Raw genomic sequence first — 22,152 nt, forward strand, 5'->3', positions numbered from 1 at the left:
CTATGATTACATGTCTAGTGTATACTAGAGATGGCACGATACCACTTTTTTATGTCCGATACCGATATCATAAATTTGGATATCTGCCGATACCGATATGAATCCAATATAGTGTGTTTTTTAATCAATAAAACTGTTTTTTAATATATTGCTGCATTTTGCCTAAGTTCATACTCAAGTTTAAAAAACAACAACAACACTAAAGCTATTCTGTTATACCTGTATACAAAAGAAATATTTCATAGTTCAGAAATACTGATCGATCTAATAAACTTAAACCTACACCATCCTCCCTATTCTGTTATTTTAAAGAGTTCTTAGCTCAAATATTAAGCAACCTAACTAATAGGGTTTCAAATCCCAGCAACAAAAAAAAAAAATAGGGAACCACCCCTCACGCTCCACCTCATGATGCTTAATCGACGTAATCAACTTTAATTTGATGCAGTGTGAAAAAAAAATGCACAGAAATACAGGAAAAAGTACAATAGCTTACTAGGGTATATTACTTACTTAATAGTTACTATATACAGTAATGGACTTCTATTAATTTTACATCAAATTAAAACTTTGGGTGTAAGATTCAGATAATTATTTAATAAAAGCTCAACATTTTAAATGAGAATAAGAAAGAAAAGTATGTCTTTGTGCCCCCTTTTCCCTGTTAATGCTCTATCGGCCCCCTGGCTAAACCGTGCTAGATCCGCCCCTGCACAGTTACGTCAGCTACGTAGAAAAAGATCCTGGTGTAGAAAGTAATATTAAATAAATTCTAACAACAGCTTATCATGTCTTTCTGGTGCAAAGTGGGCCAAAAACAAACAAGAGAGACGGACTCGCGGCAGAAAAGCCGATCAGCTGATCATTAAGCAGTTTCACGATTGAAGTAGCAGCAGGAGAGGGAGAGAGAGGCAGTTGCTCCATATATCGGTTGTTAAGCTTAACGTGGGAATGCTTTACAAACATTCAGAGATGAACTTAAACACTTGCTTTACTTCTCTCGGGGATAACTTTCTCGGAGATGAAATGCCGGATTGGTAGCGAGGCTCTAAATGCTAAACCAGACCGCCGACAAGTCTCGCACGCCACAGCTGCTCTATCACGTGACGCATACTGCTCCAGCGTGCTAAGGTTAGAGGCGAGTTACGGCGTGTCGCAAGTTTTGTGAGGCGCTTTCATGACATATAATGGATTGGATTACATTTTTTATTTCTCTCCGATATCCAATCCAGTAATTTAGGTCAGTATCGGACCAATACGTAATATTGGATTGGTCCATCTCTAGTGTATACAGTTATATATGTCATAATAAAATCCACAACATTATCACTTTTAAAAAAGCTATAAGTATAAATGATTTTACAGAAAATTTTTAAAAGTTAAGAGTTGTTTTTTTTTCTTTTTTTCCCCCCTTTAGGATTTCTTCTTACAACAATCCAAAAGACATGAATATTAATACTAAGAACAGACGACGTCCTGCCAGGAAGAGGTAATCTGAGTCTAAATGTTGTCTCACACTCATTTTTATGTGCATATAAGCTTTTTCTTTTATTCCCTAGTTCACTCTAATTTGTTCTCTCCAGTTCCCTGTTAATAAGCCAACTGCCGAGAACAGCCTTATTCTTCTCAGAATATTTCTGACCAGCATTTCAATGGGATGTCTTTATAGTGACAATTCAGTGTCAACTTTACCTTCTTTGGGAATAACTTGTTGGTGACACAGTTCGGTTCAGATTTAAAGAACTAATGTTGAACTTATGCCTGTATAAACTTCTTGATGTTTTTTTTTTATTTTCTTTATTCAATTGTAATAATTCATATATTTTTTCCTTTATTTTTGAAGAAGGTTCCAGGAAAATTTGCTTAATTTGGAAATAATGGGATAATATTAAATGGTCTTTTTAATTTAACCACAATCCAGTTTTTTTTTATAGCGCCGAATCTCAACAGCTGCCTGAAGGTGCTGAAATAAATGTTTTTAACCAGACTCAGGACTTGTACGCTCACAAATATCTGATTGTAAAAGAATTTGCTTAGAGTTTGACTTAAATCAGCACTGTGTATATTTTTAATTTATTCAGTGTGTGCGCTTTCACTGAATTTAACAGTCTGGCCCTGTAGGGAAAAATAATAATGCAGCCCATCCCTACACTGGAGCATGAAATGTAAACAGTCTGTAGTTGAAAAAAGATAATTTCCTCCTCTTAGAGTAATGCTTTGGAAAATTTGCAGCGTCCAGCTGTTTGGGGGAATTACAGGCTGTAACCACAAATCTGAGTCTGTAGTAAGACCAAGTGTTTTTGAGGCTCCTCAGGCAGCCTGTAGTGGCAGATTGCTCTTTGCTGCCAGCCTTGGCTTGTTAAATGTGTGCTCATTTTGATAAGGAGCCATTGGTCCAATACCTGGCATTTTTCTCTGTCTGATCTCATTAAAGACTACAAAGAAAGAATGTAATACTCTTACTAAGAAAAGTGCCCCCTGTGCAAATAGTTGAGATAGCTGGTTTGCACTTTGTTAGCACTAGACACACTCTTTCCTGGTGTAATAGACCCCAGCCTTATATATCAGGGCTCTAGAATAACTTTTTGACATGGACGCGCCTAAAATTTAGGCGCACCAGCGCACTCAAATTTTTCAACCGCATCGCTTAACACCGCAGTTTTACATGTGCACTTTCTTTGGGGGGAAGTCCATACAGACAATATTCATTTCTAAATTATTAACTAACAAACTTGTGCTTAAAGTGCTTTGTCAATATTGAGAAATTTGTTAAACTTAATCATCATCTCGGCCTCGTCTGACGACCTGTTTGCTGCTGTCTGGGGAGGGGACACTTAGGCAGTGCATTTACTGCAGCATATAAATAATGTGTTTTTTGGATACACTGCTGCTTTTTCAGCATTCAAAGATTGATGTCACCGTGTCAGAGCACTGGCTATGAATTTCAGACGGATCAGGCCTTAACAAAAATGTTCTCAATCGTTCTTTTCATCTTTTCTTATTACCCACAGCTACATCCACTTCTCTCAGGCCTAGGCTGCTCACTAGGGCTGGGTATCATCACTGAGTTCTATAATCCATTCGATTCCGGTTCTCAAAGTCCTGATTCGATTCAATTTAGCCTCAGACAGTCAGAAATATTATAATTCTGATCATTTAATAGTACTGATACACGTGAGACTTCATCAGAATTGTGAAAATCACAGCAGATGCCTTTGTGTGAAAGTAACTGAGAATAAAACACAGAAAAACATGAAGGAGATTTTCCTGGTCTGGCTTTTTATAGCAGATAACCTTAAAAATATTCTGCAATATTCTGCAATTTTGCATAATTTTAAGAAGTTTAAATTTCTTCAGTATTGAACAGCAGAAATAAGGCTTTCTTGTCCGAGGACATTTAAGTGAAAAAAGAAAAAGACAGCGCTGTAAACAACGGTAGACTGGTGGGTAATAAGCGAATGAACAATGCAGAAAACAGATTTGAGACGGGACACTGTTCTTGAAGTACACAGAGAGAAAGAGCTGTGCATGAAGTGTGATTTTTATCGTCGTGGAAGCAAAACAGCAAAAGTCAGAGGGAATTCATGACAACATTGATCAAATGTGAAGTGCAGTTTGCTGCTTCTTTATCTGCTGGCTCGGCGAATTTTGGTTGGAGAGAGACAAAACCTGCAGCTCAGAATCTAGCGCAAAAAAGACGTAAACACAGCGCGGACGGTGGGCTCGGAGAGCTCCGACAGCATGTCTGTGTACGGGCCGTCGGGTGAGAAAGCCAAGAAAGACGAATCTGATTCTGATGCGTCAGGTCGCCCTGTGTTTACGTCTTTGTGTGGAATCCGTTAATGAATTGATATCGCCTTATTCAAGCTATATTATTCAAGCTAATATATATATATATATATATATATATATATATATATATATATATATAAATATATTAGGGGTGCAACGATACACAAAATTCACGGTTCGGTTCGATACTTTGGTGTCACGGGTCGATAATTTTTCGATACAAAAAAATGTTCATGCCTTCTTAATTTGTCATTTATTAAAATTATAAATATATATTTTAACTCAAAAGTACAGTTTTTAAATGTAATGTTGCTAAAACAACAAAATAATGCGCTCAGTGGATCTGCACTCGACAGTGCAGCCTAGGCGGAGTAGTCGAACGCAGATCCACTGAGCGCTCAACACAGACAGCATCATTGAAAGAAAAGTTGACAAAATAAATAAAAAATTTTGTATTGTTCGATACATATGCGTACCAAACCGAAAGCACTGTATCGAACGGTTCAATATCGATACGAGTATTGTTGGACCTCTAGTTAGCAGATGCCATTGATAAAAACAGTGAAGTGAAGTAATCACTTAAACTTATCTCCACTGCTGTGTAATCACTTATTACAAATTACAATTTTTTAAAATAATTTTTTTTTTTTTTCGAATACTGTTAAATGCTGATTCCTATGCCATATGTCAATCAAGATCCAGTTTGTGATTAAAGTAGCAGTTGAGCTCATTTACATTGTTAGTGAACTTAATGGGGTCTAACAGCATGAATGCAGCATTGAGGCTGTCATTTTCAGCTTCTACATGAAGATTAAAATCATCCACTATAATAATTTTCATTTGTTGTTATAGGGATGGTGTTTGCTAGGTTTCACAGAAAACAGGAATGATCAACAATAGCGTTTCAGCCTTCATTTTGTGCCAGTTAGGTTAATGTACTTCATGGTGACTGATGACTGAGCTTAGCTGAGGTTTTCTGACATAAAGGGCAGAAAGGAAAAAGAAAGTAACTTTCAAACCATTAACGTACCTTTTAACTATTAGACATAATTAAACATTAAAGTATTTTTTTCACATTTGAGTCTGCTTCACATGTCATTTACATTTTATGTACCTGTCTGTTTCTTCTTTCATTTTTGCTGTTAATAATAAATTACAACATCACTTAATCACATTAAAGTGTAGCAGCTGAAGTATTTTTATACCGACCATCCATTTTTTCCTGGGGTCTACTCCCAGTTAGACATACCCTGCCATTTATTTCATGACAATGATGTTGAAATGTCACAAAACCTGAAATACACATTTTTGCTTTTATGACATTTAGAGTGGTTTGAAAATTGGTTTGGTTGCAAGCACTTGTTGAATCTTTGCTATGAGTTTAAACTGATTCTTTGATTCCATCACAGAGTGAACCAGGAGAGCTCAGAGGTTCCCACTGGTCAGTCTGCCCAGCAGCATCAAGCACAACTGAACTCAATATTTATGGTATGTACATGTACAACAACTACTCTTACATCTATTCTGTTCACAGTCATCTCCATGCTGCTCTTTGTAGACCAGTAGATTGTCAGTGTGTCCAACATGGATCTGATGTTTGTCTCCATGATTTCAGTCTGATTGGCTCATTCATAAAGTATTCTGTTCCAGCTGCTGGAGGAAAACATCATCACTTTTGTGAAGAAGGAGCTGAAGAAGATCCAGAAGGTTCTGAGTCCAGTTTACCCAGAATGCTTAGAGAGTCGGAGGGAGGAAGATGATGAGGTGTTGGAGGGCAAAGATGAAGAGCAAAGGAGCAGCAGAGAGGCATTTATAAAGATCACACTAAACTTCCTGAGGAGAATGAAACAAGAGAAGCTGGCTGACTGTCTGGAGAACAGTAAGATTTCTATAAAAGAAGAACTTTAAGAAAAAAACAAAACATAAAACATTATGTAATGCCTTTAAAACCATGTCTACATATTCCATATCTTATTCAAAAGCATGATTTGAAAAAAAAAATGTGCTCAATTTCATGCCAGTAACAAATTAGTTCTGTAGTGTGGAGATTTTTGCTTTTTAAAACACGCAGGAGCATGCGGTTCAAATGGTTTCAAAAGAATCTTTCAATAAAGGCAGGTAATAACACTAATAATATTTAAGCCGTGATTCTTAAGCGTGCAGGTGTCAAGCTCCAGCCCTCGAAGGCCGGTGTCCTGAAATCTTTACATGTGTCCCTGCTGCAACACACCTGGGAAAAAAAAGGTCATTAGTAACACTCTGTATAACTTGATTGCATGCTGAGGGGGCAATTCAGCCATTTGATTCATGTTACAGCAGCTCATTATTGAATGAGTATGGTGCAATAAGAGTACTTTTAGAAGTACATTTTTCCAAACACTTACATTTATTTTAATTTACTTGAGTAGAATTAGGGGTTGCCACATGAGCATACAGTCAAATTTGATAGTCTAGTTAATGACCAACTGATTTTGTGCAGTTGTGTTGCAGCAAGGACACATGCAAAAGTTTCAGGACACCGGCCCTCGAGGACTGGAGATTAACACCCCTGCTTTAGAGCATGGACAAAGCCTAGCTGAATTGAAATGCAGTTGCGTAAAGATCTAGAGTGCATTTTCAGTTTCAGACAGAAAATAGTTAATATGTAAAGTGAAAATAAGGACCTGTACAAAGAGAATTTGCAAGAAGAAGATATAACTTGGGAATATCACCCATCTACCAGCAAAACAGACTTCAGGTTGATGTGCAATAAAATAAAAGAGTTGAGTATAAAAATGTCGGTGTGTGTGTGTGTGCCCACGCACATGTCTTTGTATCATTCAGAAACCGTTGCTGCAGCTTGTCAACATAACCTTAAATCTGCACTCAAGAAGAAGTTCCAGTGTGTTTTTGAGGGGATCGCTAAAGCAGGAAACCCAACCCTTCTGAATCAGATCTACACAGATCTCTACATCACAGAGGGAGTGACTGCAGTGGTCAATGATGAACATGAGGTCAGACAGATCGAAAGAGCATCCAGGAAACCAGACAGACCAGAAACAACAATCAGACAAGAAGACATCTTTGAAACCGCACCTGGAAGAGATGAACCAATCAGAACAGTGCTGACAAAGGGAGTGGCTGGCATTGGAAAAACAGTCTTAACACAGAAATACACCTTGGACTGGGCTGAAGACAAAGCCAACCAGAACATCCAGTTCATATTGCCATTCACCTTCAGAGAACTGAATGTGCTGAAAGAGGAAAAGTTCAGCCTGGTGGAACTTGTTCATCACTTCTTTACTGAAACCAAAGAAGCAGGAATCTGCAGCTTTGAAGACTTCCAGGTTGTTTTCATCTTTGATGGTCTGGACGAGTGTCGACTTCCTCTGGACTTCCACAAAACTAAGATCCTGACTGACCCTAGAAAGTCAACCTCAGTGGACGTGCTGCTGACAAACCTCATTAGGGGGAATCTGCTTCCCTCTGCTCACCTCTGGATAACCACACGACCTGCAGCAGCCAATCAGATTCCTCCTGCATGCTTTGACATGGTGACAGAGGTCAGAGGTTTCACTGACCCACAGAAGGAGGAGTACTTCAGGAAGAGATTCAGAGATGAGGAGCTGGCCAACAGGATCATCTCACACATCAAGAAAGCTCGAAGCCTCCACATCATGTGTCACATCCCAGTCTTCTGCTGGATCACTGCTACAGTTCTGGAGGATGTGCTGAAAACCAGAGAGGGAGGACAGCTGCCCAAGACCCTGACTGAGATGTACATCCACTTCCTGGTGGTTCAGGCCAAAGTGAAGAAGGTCAAGTATGATGGAGGAGCTGAGACAGATCCACACTGGAGTCCAGAGAGCAGGAAGATGATTGAGTCTCTGGGGAAACTGGCTTTTGATCAGCTGCAGAAAGGAAACCTGATCTTCTATGAATCAGACCTGACAGAGTGTGGCATCGATATCACAGCAGCCTCAGTGTACTCAGGAGTGTTCACACAGATCTTTAAAGAGGAGAGAGGACTGTACCAGGACAAGGTGTACTGCTTCATCCATCTGAGTATTCAGGAGTTTCTGGCTGCTCTTCATGTCCATCTGACCTTCATCAACTTTGGACTCAATCTGCTGGAAGAGCAAACAACCTCCCAGAAGTCAAAAACAGGACAATCTACATTTAAACAGTTCCACCAGAGTGCTGTGAACAATGCTTTACAGAGTCCAAATGGACACCTAGACTTGTTCCTCCGTTTCCTCCTGGGTCTTTGTCTTCAGACCAATCAGACCCTCCTACGAGGTCTGCTGACACAGACAGAAAGTAGCTCACAAATTAAAAAGAATACAGTCCAGTACATCAAGGAGAAGCTCAGTGAGAATCTGTCTGCAGAAAAAAGCATCAATCTGTTCCACTGTCTGAATGAACTGAATGATCGTTCTCTAGTGGAGGAGATCCAACAATCCCTGAGTTCAGGAAGTCTCTCCACAGATAAACTGTCTCCTGCTCAATGGTCCGCTCTGGTCTTCATCTTACTGTCATCAGAAAAAGATCTGGATGTGTTTGACCTGAAGAAATACTCTGCATCAGAGGAGGCTCTTCTGAGGCTGCTGCCAGTGGTCAAAGCCTCCAACATAGCTCTGTGAGTACAAACACAGATTCATGGTTGTATATAATATAATTTAAGTACTCTACACATTTCCAAATTACACAGGTCTGGAGACATGATGCTAATGAAAATAGTTAGTAAAAATAAAAAATATACTTAAAATTATACATACAAGTTGGCATTGTATCAAGTATGGAATTCTTATCCCAAATTTCAAATGTTATATTATATGTTTGACCACTGGATCTCTACTCTGATCTTAGATTTGATCTTTCTAATTGAAAAAATCCAGTGATGTTGTAAAGAAAACATTTTCTTGTTGTTTTTGGAAGTGTTTTTTAAGCTTAATCTAATATCCCACAGGTTTTAAAGGTACTGTGACTCACAGAACCCAATTCTATAATTCATATAACTTTTGGAATTTTTTTGTTGATATTTTACCTCGCTAAAGTATGTGTAGCCAACTGTTTGACCCTGATGGAAAACATGATATTGGTCATCTTTCTCAGAGTAAGATCGTCATTCTATCTTTTGAACTGGCCTGGCAGGATGGGCTCATTGTAAATTAATTTATTTTTTTGGTCTTTTTTTTTTGTACAGCTTTTTGGGTTGAGCTCTGGACTTTGAGCCATTGCAACACCTTAAATGTTTTATTTTTCAGTCATTCTGCTGCACATTTTCTGCTGTGCATTGGCTTATTGTTCTGTTGTATGACCAAGTTCGGGCCAAGGTTTAGCTTTTCAACAGATGACATCACATCTGACTCTAGAATACTTTGCTAATCAAAGAACCTCATGGTCAACTGAATAAATCAAGTCAAAAAAACTTTATTTATCCCCAAGGATACAATTTGTTTTTGTTTTTTTCTTTTCGTCAGATTGAGTGGCTGCAACCTCTCAGAAAGAAGCTGTGAAGCTCTGTCCTCAATTCTCAGCTCCCACTCATCTAGTCTGAGAGAGCTGGATCTGAGTAACAACATCCTACAGGATTTGGGAGTGAAGTATCTGTCATTTGGACTGCAGAGTCCAAACTGTACTCTGGAAATGCTCAGGTTAGAATAATTTACGTTGGTTCTAATACCTAAATGTAATATGTAACAAATTCATTTCTAAACAAAGTTTAATTCATGAGATTATATCACATTCAAATAAATGTGACTCCATAATGTAGTGGTTAACACTATTATTTAGCAACGAAATATCACTGGTTTAATTCCAGGTGCATTAGTCAAGACAAACTGAAGGTAGCTATCAAGGGAATGAAGTGTGGAGAGATGACAGGAGAGGGACATTTTGACCAGACTTTCTAATACAATCTTGGAGAGTCAGATAAGGCCTTATAAAATGAGAAGTGTATTGTTGCTAATTATCAAGAATAAGTGTGAAAAACTATACCATGAAGCCATGGCAAAGAGTTATTCAAGCTAGGTTAAGAAGAGTGGTGAAGATTAATGAGTAGTATGAAGATTTCACTACAGATGCAGTGTTTGCTTTTAGTGTTAATGAAGAAGTAAAGAGAAGGTCAGAAAGAGATGTACTGTGTCTTTGAGGATTAAGTGAAAAATATGATAGGGTGCCAAAACAGGAACTGTGGTAATACATCATAAGTTTGCAGTGAAGATGGACAGGTTTACACATAAATGGTAAATGGCCTGTATTTGTATAGCGCTTTACTAGTCCCTAGGGACCCCAAAGCGCTTTTACACATTCAGTCATTCACCCATACATTCACACACTGATGATGGCAAGCTACATTGTAGCCACAGCGCTATACAAATACAGGCCATTTACCATTATTCATAGTCTCACCTGTCAGAATGTTTGTGATATGACATATGGAGGCTAAAACTGTGTGCATGGTATCATCCATATGGTTTGGATACAAACAGACAAGAGGCCAAACTGGAGGTGGCAAAGCTAAAGATGTTAAGATTTTTTTTTGAGGGGGGGAGCAACCAAAACTGATCAGTAAATCAGATAGACAGTTCATGTAGAGTGGATTAGCGAGTTAGAGAGGCAGGAATAAGATGATTTGGACATGTGCAGAGGAAGGATTATGAATGTTATTGATATATTTTTACTTTTTACTTTTTTTATTTATTTGTTTTGTTTTGTTTCTTACCTTTCCTTTTCAGTTTAAGGGGCTGCTACCTGTCAAAGAGAAGCTGTGAAACACTGTCTTCAGTTCTCAGCTCCAAGTCATGTAGCCTTGAAGAGCTGGACCTGAGTAACAATGATCTGCAAGATTCAGGCATTAAGTTTCTGTCTGTTGGACTGAAGAGTCCACACTGTACTCTGGAAACTCTCAGGTTAGGATAATGTTATGTAGTTTAATTGTTAAGATAAAAAAATGACTTTATGATTGAAGTTTCAGATATGAATTAGTGAGATTATATGGAAGTTTTCAGGTGGACCGGAGAGTTCACACTGCAAACTGAAAAATTTCAGAATAAATTTATTTGATGTCACTGATGTGTTATTCTCATTAACATTTATTCAATAGATAGACAAAATGATAAATATAACAAGGATTATGCACTTGAATCAGGTACGGGGTTGGGGGGTGAGGGGTGGAGAAAAAAGAATTCAGTCGACTACAATTTTTTTTGTACACACTATATTTTAAACAAATACTTTCAACCAAAAGAAACCATAAAAAAACACCCTCCGTCAGTGTTATGTGTGATTCTTCTTAGTACGTCATGATCTAAAAAAGACCTTTTATCTTTCAACAGTCTCTCAGGTTGTCTGATCACAGAAGAAGGTTTCACTTCTCTCCTGTCATCTGTAAACTCTAATCCCTCCTGTCTGAGAGAGCTTGACCTGACGTACAATCATCCAAGCGAAACATTGTTGAAGCAGCTTTTTTTTAGACCGGAGGACATGCTCAGGTATGGAGAAACCTACTGCAACAATAAACGGTGTCTAAGGAGTGAGAACAGAAAGATTTTCTCTGTCATAATGTTAGCATGCCTCATATGAACCTTTGCACACAAAACTGATTCCAAACAAGCTCTTCCTACACCTGATCTATTTTTAATCATACCAAGCCAAGACCACAAAATGGTTTACACTATTAAAATAGAATAGAATAATCCTTTAATTGTCCCGCAAGGGGAAATTTGGGTGTAACAGCAGCAAGAAAACACATATACAAACGAACAGTACACAAGACACAAAACTGAAACTTACACAATTTTTACATATTTACATGAAGGACAATGGTTACCAAAAACTGAGTACCATACTGTTGTTAAATTAAATAAAATTAAATACAGATAAGAGGCAACCCTGGTTATAGTGTGAATCGGTTGATAAAATAGTGCAAGATACAGCATAGATGTAAACATCTATGTTTGTTGGGAGCAGTTCTGATTGTACAGTCTGACAGCTGCAGGGAGGAAGGACCTGCAGAAACGCTCCTTCATGCATCTAGGATGCAGCAGTCTGTCACTGAAGGAGCTCTGCAGTTCAGCAACATCTACATGCATGGGGGTGGGCGACTCTGTCCATCAGAGATGTTATTTTGGCCAGAGTCATTCTGTCTCCCACCACCTGCACTGCACACGGTGCATCGCAGAACAGAGCTGGCCTTCCTAATGAGTTTATCCAACCTCTTCCTCTCAGCTGCTGATAAACTGCTGCTCCAACATTCAACAGTGTAAAAAAAGACAGATGCCACCACAGAGTCATAGAAGGTCTTTAAAAGCGCTCCCTGTACTCCAAATGACCTCAGCCGCCTCAGCAGGAAGAGTCTGCTCTGACCCTTCCTGTACAGAGCATCAGTGTTGTGGCTCCAGTCCAGTTTATTATTCAGGTGAACACCCAGGTACCTATAAGAGTGCACTATCTCAATGTCCACTCCCTGGATATTCACCGGTGTCATTGTGGTATCTTGATGCATGCTCAATCATCCAGGTAAGGAAATCCCAAAATTATGGGAAAAACGTTTCGTCATGAAACATTTCTCCCACTGTGGTAGTTTAGAATATTTTTAATAAATAAACACTAAAAACCACACCAATAATCACGCAAATGCAATGGTATCAGACTGTGCATCTCTAATCGAAAACTATCCTGTAGGTGATGCAGATATTTTAGCAGACATTGGATAATACATCAAATGTAGTACACTAAAATATTTTTTTCTTGGATGATATTGTAAAGTCACTTGTGCTCATCCTATCTGCAAATCTGGTACTGGGTATGATATTTAAGCTCTCTTTCAACCTGAAAAGTCTGCAAGCTGTCAAACCAGCTTTTCCACTGCATTAACCAGTGTAATGTATGTTGTTATTGTTGCCTTCTCTGTTGTATGAGGAAATGTCTTTTTGGTAATCGTCCTGTCTTTCAATGTTTCATCCATGCATATGGAAGGGCAGAGTGTCAAAAGAGCATCTGACACCTGTGATAGAGCTGGGGCTGGTTTTTGTTTTAATTAATAAGTACAGTGATGAAATGTGTATATCTAGCAAGAAATGACTTTACTATCAGATCAAATTGCAAAAAACAAAACTTGAGTTTTTCTGTTAAGGACAGATTATCTGTAATGTCCGCACATGTGTGTAATGTCCATGTGTGCATGCTGAAAGACACTGTGCTGGTCTGACCCCCCTCTTCCTTTCAGGGTGAAGCCTGCTGGAGTCCAATGGTTAAGACCAGGTCTGAGGAAGTGTAAGTGTGTTTTTAATGTGATTCATGAAAAAACAAAGCAGCACACATTTAACCATCTTCAAACTGTCACATCACTCATTCACATCTTAGATATCAGGAGTCATCATCAAAATGTGAATCAATGAACAGATGATGGAACAATAACTGCAGCTGGATTGTGTTTGTTCTCTCCATCAGATTCCTGTCAAATTACATTTGATGTAAACACAGCACACAGGAAGCTCAAACTGTCTGACAACAACAAGAAGGTGACATGTGTGAAGGAGGATCAGTCATATCCTGATCATCCAGACAGATTTGACTTCTGGAAGCAGCTGCTGTGTAGAGATGGTCTGACTGGTCGCTGTTACTGGGAGGTTGAATGGAGAGGAAAGGTTGACATATCAGTGAGTTCCAGACGAATCAAAAGGAAAGGCGAGAGTGCAGACAGCAGGTTTGGATGGAATGATCAGTCCTGGAGTCTGATCTGCTCTGATGGATGTTACTCTGTCTCACACAATAACATAAAAACATCCATCTCCTCCTCCTCCTCCTCCTCCTCTGTCTCTAACAGAGTAGCAGTGTATGTGGACTGTCCTGCTGGCACTGTGTCCTTCTACAGAGTCTCCTCTGACACTCTGATCCACCTCCACACCTTCAACAACATATTCACTCAAACTCTTTATCCTGGTTTTGGAGTCTGGGCTGATTGGTGTGATTCCTCTGTGTATCTTTGCAAAGTAGTGTAAACTCCTTTTGGAGAAACATTCACTGTTGATGAAATGGTTCTCTCTGTACAGGATTGAACACAGCAACATTGAATATTAAGACCATGAGCCATATCTCTTTTTATCACAATATACAGGGAGTGCAGTTAATGTTTGATTAAAGTATTTTAATATGATTTTTTTCAAGTTCATTTAAACACAAAACCACAACATCTCTTCCCAACCACTTTGGCAAGCAATGGGAGCAGCCATGCTCCAGTTTGCATATCTGTTTTTTTACATGTATGTAGAATTGTATAAAAAGTACCTTTTTATATATAAAATTTGAGAAATTACAATTATATATAACACATTCAAGGTGTTGTAGAGTGCCGTTTTCCTTCCACTAATACGTTTGAAGAAATCAATTTTAAAAATTGCATGCAGCAACAAGAACGCACAAACTTGATGCAGGTGTTTTATCGACCCTACAACATCTGATCAGCTCTTCTCGGCACTTTCTACATTGGAATATATGTCATCACATTTGTCAGCATGATGTTTTTTTATCTGTGCCACTGAGAAAACAGGAAGCAGGAACCAATGTCATTTTCCTGGAAATTGTAGCAGTGGTGAGATTGCAAAATAATGTTTAACTTTGTGCCTTTCTGTATATACGTTTGTGCAATATTAATATTAAGAACTTTGAACAATATTAAATATTAATATTATATATATGTGAAGAGTAATGAAGAGTAACAGACTTAAGGGGGGAGGAATGTAACAAAGTGGCTAGGACAGAATTCATTTGCCATTTGTCACTTGCATATATTGTTATTCTGTGTTCTGTTATCCTATAGTCTATCATAATGCTTTAATGTAAACACAGCACATGTAACCTTGGCTCTACATACTATCCTGGGTCTGTTTGCGGTAGCATTGGTTATATTCATTTCATCTGTGCAAATGTACTTAAAGCTAAATGTCACTTCATCATTAATTGATTTGAATCTTTCATTTGTTTATGTAGTTTGGTTATACTTACCATTGTGTGTTCCTCTGGACAGGTCCTATGTGTAAAACAGGTATGTGGGAATGGCCGCCCCAGTACTTCCTGATTTCATAGGATATGATGTCACTGATCATGTCAATTGGGTGTAACCAAATGAAGGGGTGTTTCTTTTGTGTAAAATTGTTTATTTCATTTAAAATAACCCCATGAGTCAGAGTAAGTGAAGAGATTGACTTTTCAAACTGTTTAGTTGGGTGAATGAGTTTGTTAAGTGGAAAAATGATTTTATTCCTGTTTCTTTGTCTAGACTGTGTTATTTAGTCTACCCTGTTTTCCCAATGGTGGAGGTTAATGAGATCCAGGTGTGAGTGGAATTCTATATAAAGCAGGTGAGATTTTGACTGAGAGGTTCTTGTGTTTTTGTGAAATAATTGTTGAAAGGCGACGCCAGAAAATAAAGAACACTTAAAAGAAACTTGAACAGTCTGCAGATGCTGTCTTCCTATCACCTTCCATGCTGCTTATGTCATGCTACCTCACAAATGGTGGCAGCAGTGGCTCCAGCCCAGTAGGTGATAACAATGCAGAAATCAACCAAGTCAAGGAAACCTCAAGGGCCAACAGATTTTCCCCCAGAGGAGGCCCAAGATGATGGCAACCTGCCAGAAGCTACGGGTGAGCACAGCACGGAAGCGCAAAGTCTCTCAGAGCTCTCAACTTTATTAAAAGGCCTGATGCAACAGCATGCTGACCGTGAGGCAAAATGGGAGCAGGACAGACAACGCCAGGATGAACGGTGGCATAGAATGCAACACCAGTTCAGCCAACTGCAGCAGGAGGTCCAGTCAGAGCGCCGGGAGCTTCAGATGCTGTGGGAAGGTGCAGTAGCTGATTCCGGAGTGCCTCTGAGTCCCTCAGTGCGGCAAAAGGTGCAGCAACCTGTTCAACAGAGAGGAAACCCCCCTGAGTCTTCCACAGCACCACAGTCATCCAATCTGGGCAGAGTAAGCGGTTGGAAAGGCCCGAAGATGCAGCCCTATGGTGAGGATGAAGATATTGAACATTATTTAACCACTTTTGACAGGATTGCAACAGGATGTCAGTGGCCACAAGAAGAATGGGCACTACATCTGGCTCCACTCCTTAGTGGTAAAGCACGTGCGGCATATGTTGCTATGGACACTGAAGAGACAATGGACTATGATAAAGTAAAAACCGCCGTTCTTGAAAAATTTGAAATAAGTGCTGAGATTTACCGAATCAGATCCCGCAACATGACGTGAAAGACAATGAGACACCCAAAGAGCTGCGAACGCGCCTTAAAGACCTATATGAAAAGTGGATGCTTCCAAAGGAGAAGACAAAGGACCAAATAAATGGCCTGCATTTGTATAGCGCTTTACTCAGTCCTTAAGGACCCCAAAGCACTTTACACTACATTCAGTCATCCACCCATTCACACACAGGCAATGGCAAGCTACGTTGTAGCCACAACTGCCCTGGGGCGCACTGACAGAGGCGAGGCTGCCGGACACTGGCGCCACCGGGCCCTCTGACCACCACCAGTAGGCAAACTTGGGGTTAGTATCTTGCCCAAGGATATTTGGCATGCAGCCAGGAGGCAGCTTGGGATCAAACCACCGATCTTCTGATTAGTGGCTGACCTGCTCTGCCACCTGAGCTACAGCCACCCCATATAGGAGATGTCATAGTGATGGAGCAGTTTCTCAGAGTTCTTAACCCAGAGCTGAGGACCTGGGTGAAAGAGCGCAACCCCACCAAGGGCTGAACTGAAAACCCAGTTCAGCCCCTGCATTTGTGGGTAAGTCAGGGGGTGGAAATGGATACAGAGCTAAAAGCCCTAAACAAAGTTCCCCAATCACTAGCAGTAGCCGCGCTAGAGAAGTAAGGCAGAGAGGCCCGTTGGTGTGTCATGCCTGTGGTCAAGCAGGTCACTTTAAGGCAGATTGCCCAGGTCAGTAAGTCAGTAAGACTTACATGTGTCTTTCACCACAGTGTTTTGACTTGCTAGAGGAAGAAACAGAGTCTCTAGTACCCTCCAGTGATCAGGAGCACACTATCTGTGTTTTTATTGAGGGAAAACCGTGTGTTGCCCTCTTGGATTCAGGCAGTAGCCGCACACTTGTCAGACAAGATTGTCTCCCTAGCGACACCACATTTTGTGGTAAAGTTAAAGTCTGGTGTGTTCATAGTGATAATGTTGATTATCCTATTGCCAACGTTTGCCTTCAAGTTAATGAAAAGGAGTACGTACTTACAGTTGGAGTAATGGATAAACTTCCCTAACAGATTGTGTTGGGCCGGGACATGCCAATTCTTGGGGAGTTATTAGCAAAGACAGAGAAGGACAGAGAAGAGAAGAATCTGCATGTTGCATGTGAAGGTCTGCTAGTAGTCACTAGGTCTGGTAATAAAGCTTCTCATTCAGAGCTAGGTTTGAGTGAGTTGCCCTATGCAGACAGTGAAATTACAGATATTGACAGACTCAGTAGGCCGCATATAAAGAAAAGTAAAATGCAGAGAAGACAGGAAAAAGTGAGGGGGACAGAAATTGCTGAGTCACTTCCTGAACCAGAGACTGATGAGCTCCTGGTTGTCCCGAGCAATATTGTCCAACTCCAAAGGGAGGACCCCTCTTTAGCACCCCTGTTTGCTAAGATCACCCAAGAATCAGCACAGATTACAGACAGAGTACGGGAAGTATTCATTGTTAAGAACGAACGACTATATCGTTGTAGCAAAGTTGGTGACCAGTTGGTTGTTCCCAAAAGCTTAAGGCCTGTAGTCTTGCAGTTGGCTCATTCAGTTCCTTGGGCAGGCCATTTAGGACATCTTAAAACCTTTTCCAGAATGGTAACTCGTTTTTTTTGGCCACAGCAATTTTCAGACACTGTCCAGTTTTGCAAATCATGTCCACAGTGTCAGTTGACAGCCCCGAGTAGGAAAGGAGACAGAGCCCCCACTCATTCCTATGCCTGTGATAGACATCCCCTTTTCTCGTGTTGCCATGGATATTGTTGGCCCATTGGAGAGAAGTAGTTCAGGGCACAGGTACATTCTAGCGATTTGTGATTATGCAACAAGGTATCCTAAAGCTTTCCCATTGAGAAGGGTCAAAGCCTGCCAAATAGCTAATTGTCTGATACAGATGTTTTCAAGGGTGGGTATTCCCAAAGAAATCTTGACAGACCAAGGCTCAAACTTCACTTCCAACCTGTTGAAGGAAGTCTATAAACTTCTGGGAATTACCGGAATCAAAACGAGCCCTTATCATCCACAAACTGATGGACTTGTTGAGAGGTTTAATAAAACCCTGAAATCAATGCTGAGGAGGTTCGTAAGAGAATCAGGAAAAGACTGGGACCAATGGCTTCCATTTTTGCTTTTCGCCTATAGAGAGGTACCACAAGCATCAACTGGATTTTCTCCATTTCAGCTCTTGTATGGCCATAATGTCAGGGGTCCACTGGATGTACTTAAGGAGGCTTGGGAGGAAGCTAGACCTGAAAAACAGTGCTCTTCCCTCTCTTATGTGTTGAAAATGAGGGACAAGCTTGAACAGTTTCAGGAACTGGCTCATTGTCACCTAGTAAGTGCCCAGCAACGTCAAAAACAGAACTATGATAAGACTGCTCGCAGGAGGGCCTTTAAAGAAGGACAAAGTGTTGCTCCTTTTGCCAACCACTGAAAGCAGTCTCTTAGCCAAATGGCAGGGGCCATTTGTGATAAACAGGAAGGTTGGCCCTGTCACTTATGAGCTCAATATGCCAGATCGTTGTAAAAAACACCAGGTGTTTCATGTCAACATGTTGAGGGAGTGGATTGATAAGCCGGAGCAATCACTTCAGTTGTGGGCTTGTGTTGTGCTGCAGGAAGAAGAGCCTCAAGAGCAATTCTTTCCCACCAGTACTGAAGAAGAGCTATTTCCGGATTTGAGCCATCTATCACCAGAACAGCAGGAGGAGCTCGCGGCCATAATGCCACAGGAGCTTTTCAGCACAAAGCCAGGCTACACCCATCTTATTCAGCATGACATACGCCTGCGTTGTCCGAATCAACCACCCATCAGGGATACCACCTCCAGAGTTCCAGCAAAGCTAATGCCAGCATTGAAACAGGAGGTGGAAGAAATGCTTGCAACGGGGATTATAGAGCCATCTAGAGGTGAGTGGTGTAGCCCTGTGGTACTCGTCCCCAAGAAAAATGATGCAAGACAGAGATTTTGTGTTGACTTCTCAAAACTTAATGCTGTCTCTGTTTTTGATGCATATCCTATGCCAAGAGTGGATGAATTGATTGAGCGCTTGGGTAATGCTAAGTACCTCACAACACTCGACCTTTGTAAAGGTTATTGGCAAGTCCCCCTAACAGAGTCCTCAAGGGGTTTAACTACATTCAGGGTTCCCAGCAGACTTTATCGTTTCAGAACTATGCCTTTCGGACTACATGGAGCTCCAGCCACGTTCCAGAGGCTGGTGGACTTGGTTCTGAAAGGAGCTGATGGCTATGCGGCAGCGTATATTGACGACATTGTGGTGTTCAGCGAGACATGGGAGGACCATGTGAAACATCTGGCTGATGTCCTGCAACGCATCAGAACAGCTGGACTATTCATCAACCCTGGAAAGTGCCACATTGCACAGACCGAGGTGGAGTACCTGGGATACGTCATTGGGGGTGGGGTCATCCGCCCTCAGGTGAGTAAGGTCGAGAACCTTGCCTCCAACTACAAAGAAAAAGTTGAGATCCTTCCTGGGTTTAGCAGGCTGGTATCGTCATTTCATCCCCAATTTCTCTACCAGATCAGCTATTCTTAGTGATTTAACTCGTAAATCATGCCCCAACAAAATTAAATGGACTCCAGAGTGTGAGGCTGCATTCATGGATTTGAAAAACTGTTTGTGTAATGAGCCTGTGTTGCAGTGTCCGGACTTTACGTGCCCGTTTATTGTACAGACTGATGCTTCAGGAGTTGGGCTGGGAGCTGTGTTGCTGCAAGGTGATGGAGAGGACCAAAGACCTGTGCAGTACATAAGCCGTAAGCTCTTCCCCAGAGAAATGAAGTATTCCACAATTGAAAAAGAAGCTTTGGCAATAAAATGGGCTTTGGACACTCTGAAATACTATCTACTCGGAGGTGAATTTGTGCTTGAAACCGATCATCGAGCTTTGCAGTGGATGAGCAGAATGAGAGACACCAACGCAAGAATCACGAGGTGGTATCTTTCGCTGCAGCCATATTGTTTTAAGATTCGGTATAGAGCAGGGAAAAAAAGAATGTTGTGGCAGACTTCCTTTCCCATTCCTATGAAGAGTAACAGACTTAAGGGGGGGGGGGGGGGGGGAGGAATGTGACAAAGTGGCTAGGACAGAATTCATTTGCCATTTGTCACTTGCATATATTGTTATTCTGTGTTCTGTTATCCTATAGTCTATCATAATGCTTTAATGTAAACACAGCACATGTAACCTTGGCTCTACATACTATCCCTGGTCTGTTTGTGGTAGCATTGGTTATATTCATTTCATCTGTGCAAATGTACTTAAAGCTAAATGTCACTTCACCATTAATTGATTTGAATCTTTCATTTGTTTATGTCGTTTGGTTATACTTACCATTGTGTGTTCCTTTGAACAGGTCCTATGTGTAAAACAGGTATGTGGGAATGGCCGCCCCAGTACTTCCTGATTTTATAGGATATGATGTCACTGATCATGTCAATTGGGTGTAACCAAATGAAGGGGTGTTTCTTTTGTGTAAAATTGTTTATTTCATTTAAAATAACCCCATGAGTCAGAGTAAGTGAAGAGATTGACTTTTCAAACTGTTTAGTTGGGTGAATGAGTTTGTTAAGTGGAAAAATGATTTTATTCCTGTTTCTTTGTCTAGACTGTGTTATTTAGTCTACCCTGTTTTCCCAATGGTGGAGGTTAATGAGATCCAGGTGTGAGTGGAATTCTATATAAAGCAGGTGAGATTTTGACTGAGAGGTTCTTGTGTTTTTGTGAAATAATTGTTGAAAGGCGACGCCAGAAAATAAAGAACACTTAAAAGAAACTTGAACAGTCTGCAGATGCTGTCTTCCTATCACCTTCCATGCTGCTTATGTCATGCTACCTTGCAATATAATATATATAAAATATTATATATATATATATATATATTAGAATATTAATATTAAATACTAATATTAATATTAGAACAATATTAAGAACTTTGATTTCACTATTGGGAATGTTTTATCTTGATGTACATGTTGTCTTTTTGCAATCTGGTTATATTATTAATTTATTTTCATTTTTGCTACAGTTTATTAAAATGAATAAAGATATGATCATACTTAGACTAAATTGCCAGTGGTTTTAAAGAATTTTGTGCAACTTGTTTTTTTTTTCATTTAAATTGTGAGATACAGCTATGATGCTTCTTTATGTAAAAAAAACTGACCTTATTACATACATGTTAAAGAAATTCTGGAGATATAAAGCTTCTACTGATGAATAGAAGTTGAAATGCTCCAAAAATAACACTACAGCAGGAGTGAAGTGAAGTGAAATTTATTTCGGTCAACAACAACACAGATTATCATTTTACATAGAAGTACTCAATCATACAAGGGATCTGGAAGCATAAAGTATGGCTGTATCCCAATTCAGGGTCTGCAGCCTTAAAGTACGCAGCCTTAACGGTCCTCAAGGTCCGCATACTCAAAGACCGCTGAGGCCGGAAGTGCGAGGCTTGTAGGCTCATGAAATGGGACGGTCTAGCCTCCGTCGCGCTGCCCAGGTTGCCTAGCAACCATGATACTAACAGCTGGAAATGTGTCATACTGCTTTGTTTGACAGAAATGAAGGACAACATATTTTTTTAATTTGTTTCTACATGAGCTTTGTGTGATTTAATAAGTATCTGAGGCTGAGACCACAGGACTGTAAAACATGATTGTTGGGCTTCATTTCTGTACTGAACAGTCATTTAAGATTAGCTAGTAAATAACAAATAGTTAATGTTGTTCATGAGACTAAAGTCATCTCACTTTGGTTATGTAATTATAATATGGCCAATATTATAGTTATTATATTAATCATTATTAGTTATTACCGCAGTGAACTTGAACTCCGTGTCAAACACTGAGCTTCAGTAAAGATTCAAGTTGCATTTATTTATATTTCCTATCACCTTAAATCTTCACTTAAAGACAAGTATCTGTGACAGTGTATATATAGATGTATTATATATAAGAGACAAATATTGTTCGTTTAATATGTTGGCATTACTAAATTGGGCTCAATGCTTACATATATGTGTAAAAAGCAAATGTACGAGCTGTGATAACTGTTTCTGATAGAATGAAGAGTAGACTGATATATTAAATATTCCTT

At 39.9% G+C, this 22,152-nt stretch overlaps 1 protein-coding gene across 1 annotated transcript in view; it reads left to right on the forward strand.

The window, feature by feature from the left end:
- The window catches only part of LOC102787186 (uncharacterized), a 28,420-nt gene extending 14,471 nt beyond the window's left edge, over positions 1-13,949 (forward strand). The window contains exons 11-19 of the mRNA XM_087838133.1: positions 1,418-1,489; positions 5,202-5,280; positions 5,443-5,671; positions 6,616-8,410; positions 9,255-9,428; positions 10,512-10,685; positions 11,112-11,267; positions 13,004-13,050; positions 13,228-13,949. Of these exons, the coding sequence (XP_087694259.1) occupies positions 1,418-1,489; positions 5,202-5,280; positions 5,443-5,671; positions 6,616-8,410; positions 9,255-9,428; positions 10,512-10,685; positions 11,112-11,267; positions 13,004-13,050; positions 13,228-13,778 (3,277 nt within the window). The 3' untranslated portion in view covers positions 13,779-13,949. The remainder of the gene's footprint in view (positions 1-1,417; positions 1,490-5,201; positions 5,281-5,442; positions 5,672-6,615; positions 8,411-9,254; positions 9,429-10,511; positions 10,686-11,111; positions 11,268-13,003; positions 13,051-13,227) is intronic.
- Positions 13,950-22,152: the final 8,203 nt, after the last annotated feature.

This window comes from Neolamprologus brichardi, chromosome 3 (genome assembly GCF_056152115.1).
Source record: "Neolamprologus brichardi isolate AB-2024 chromosome 3, ASM5615211v1, whole genome shotgun sequence".
Lineage (NCBI taxonomy): Eukaryota > Metazoa > Chordata > Actinopteri > Cichliformes > Cichlidae > Neolamprologus > Neolamprologus brichardi.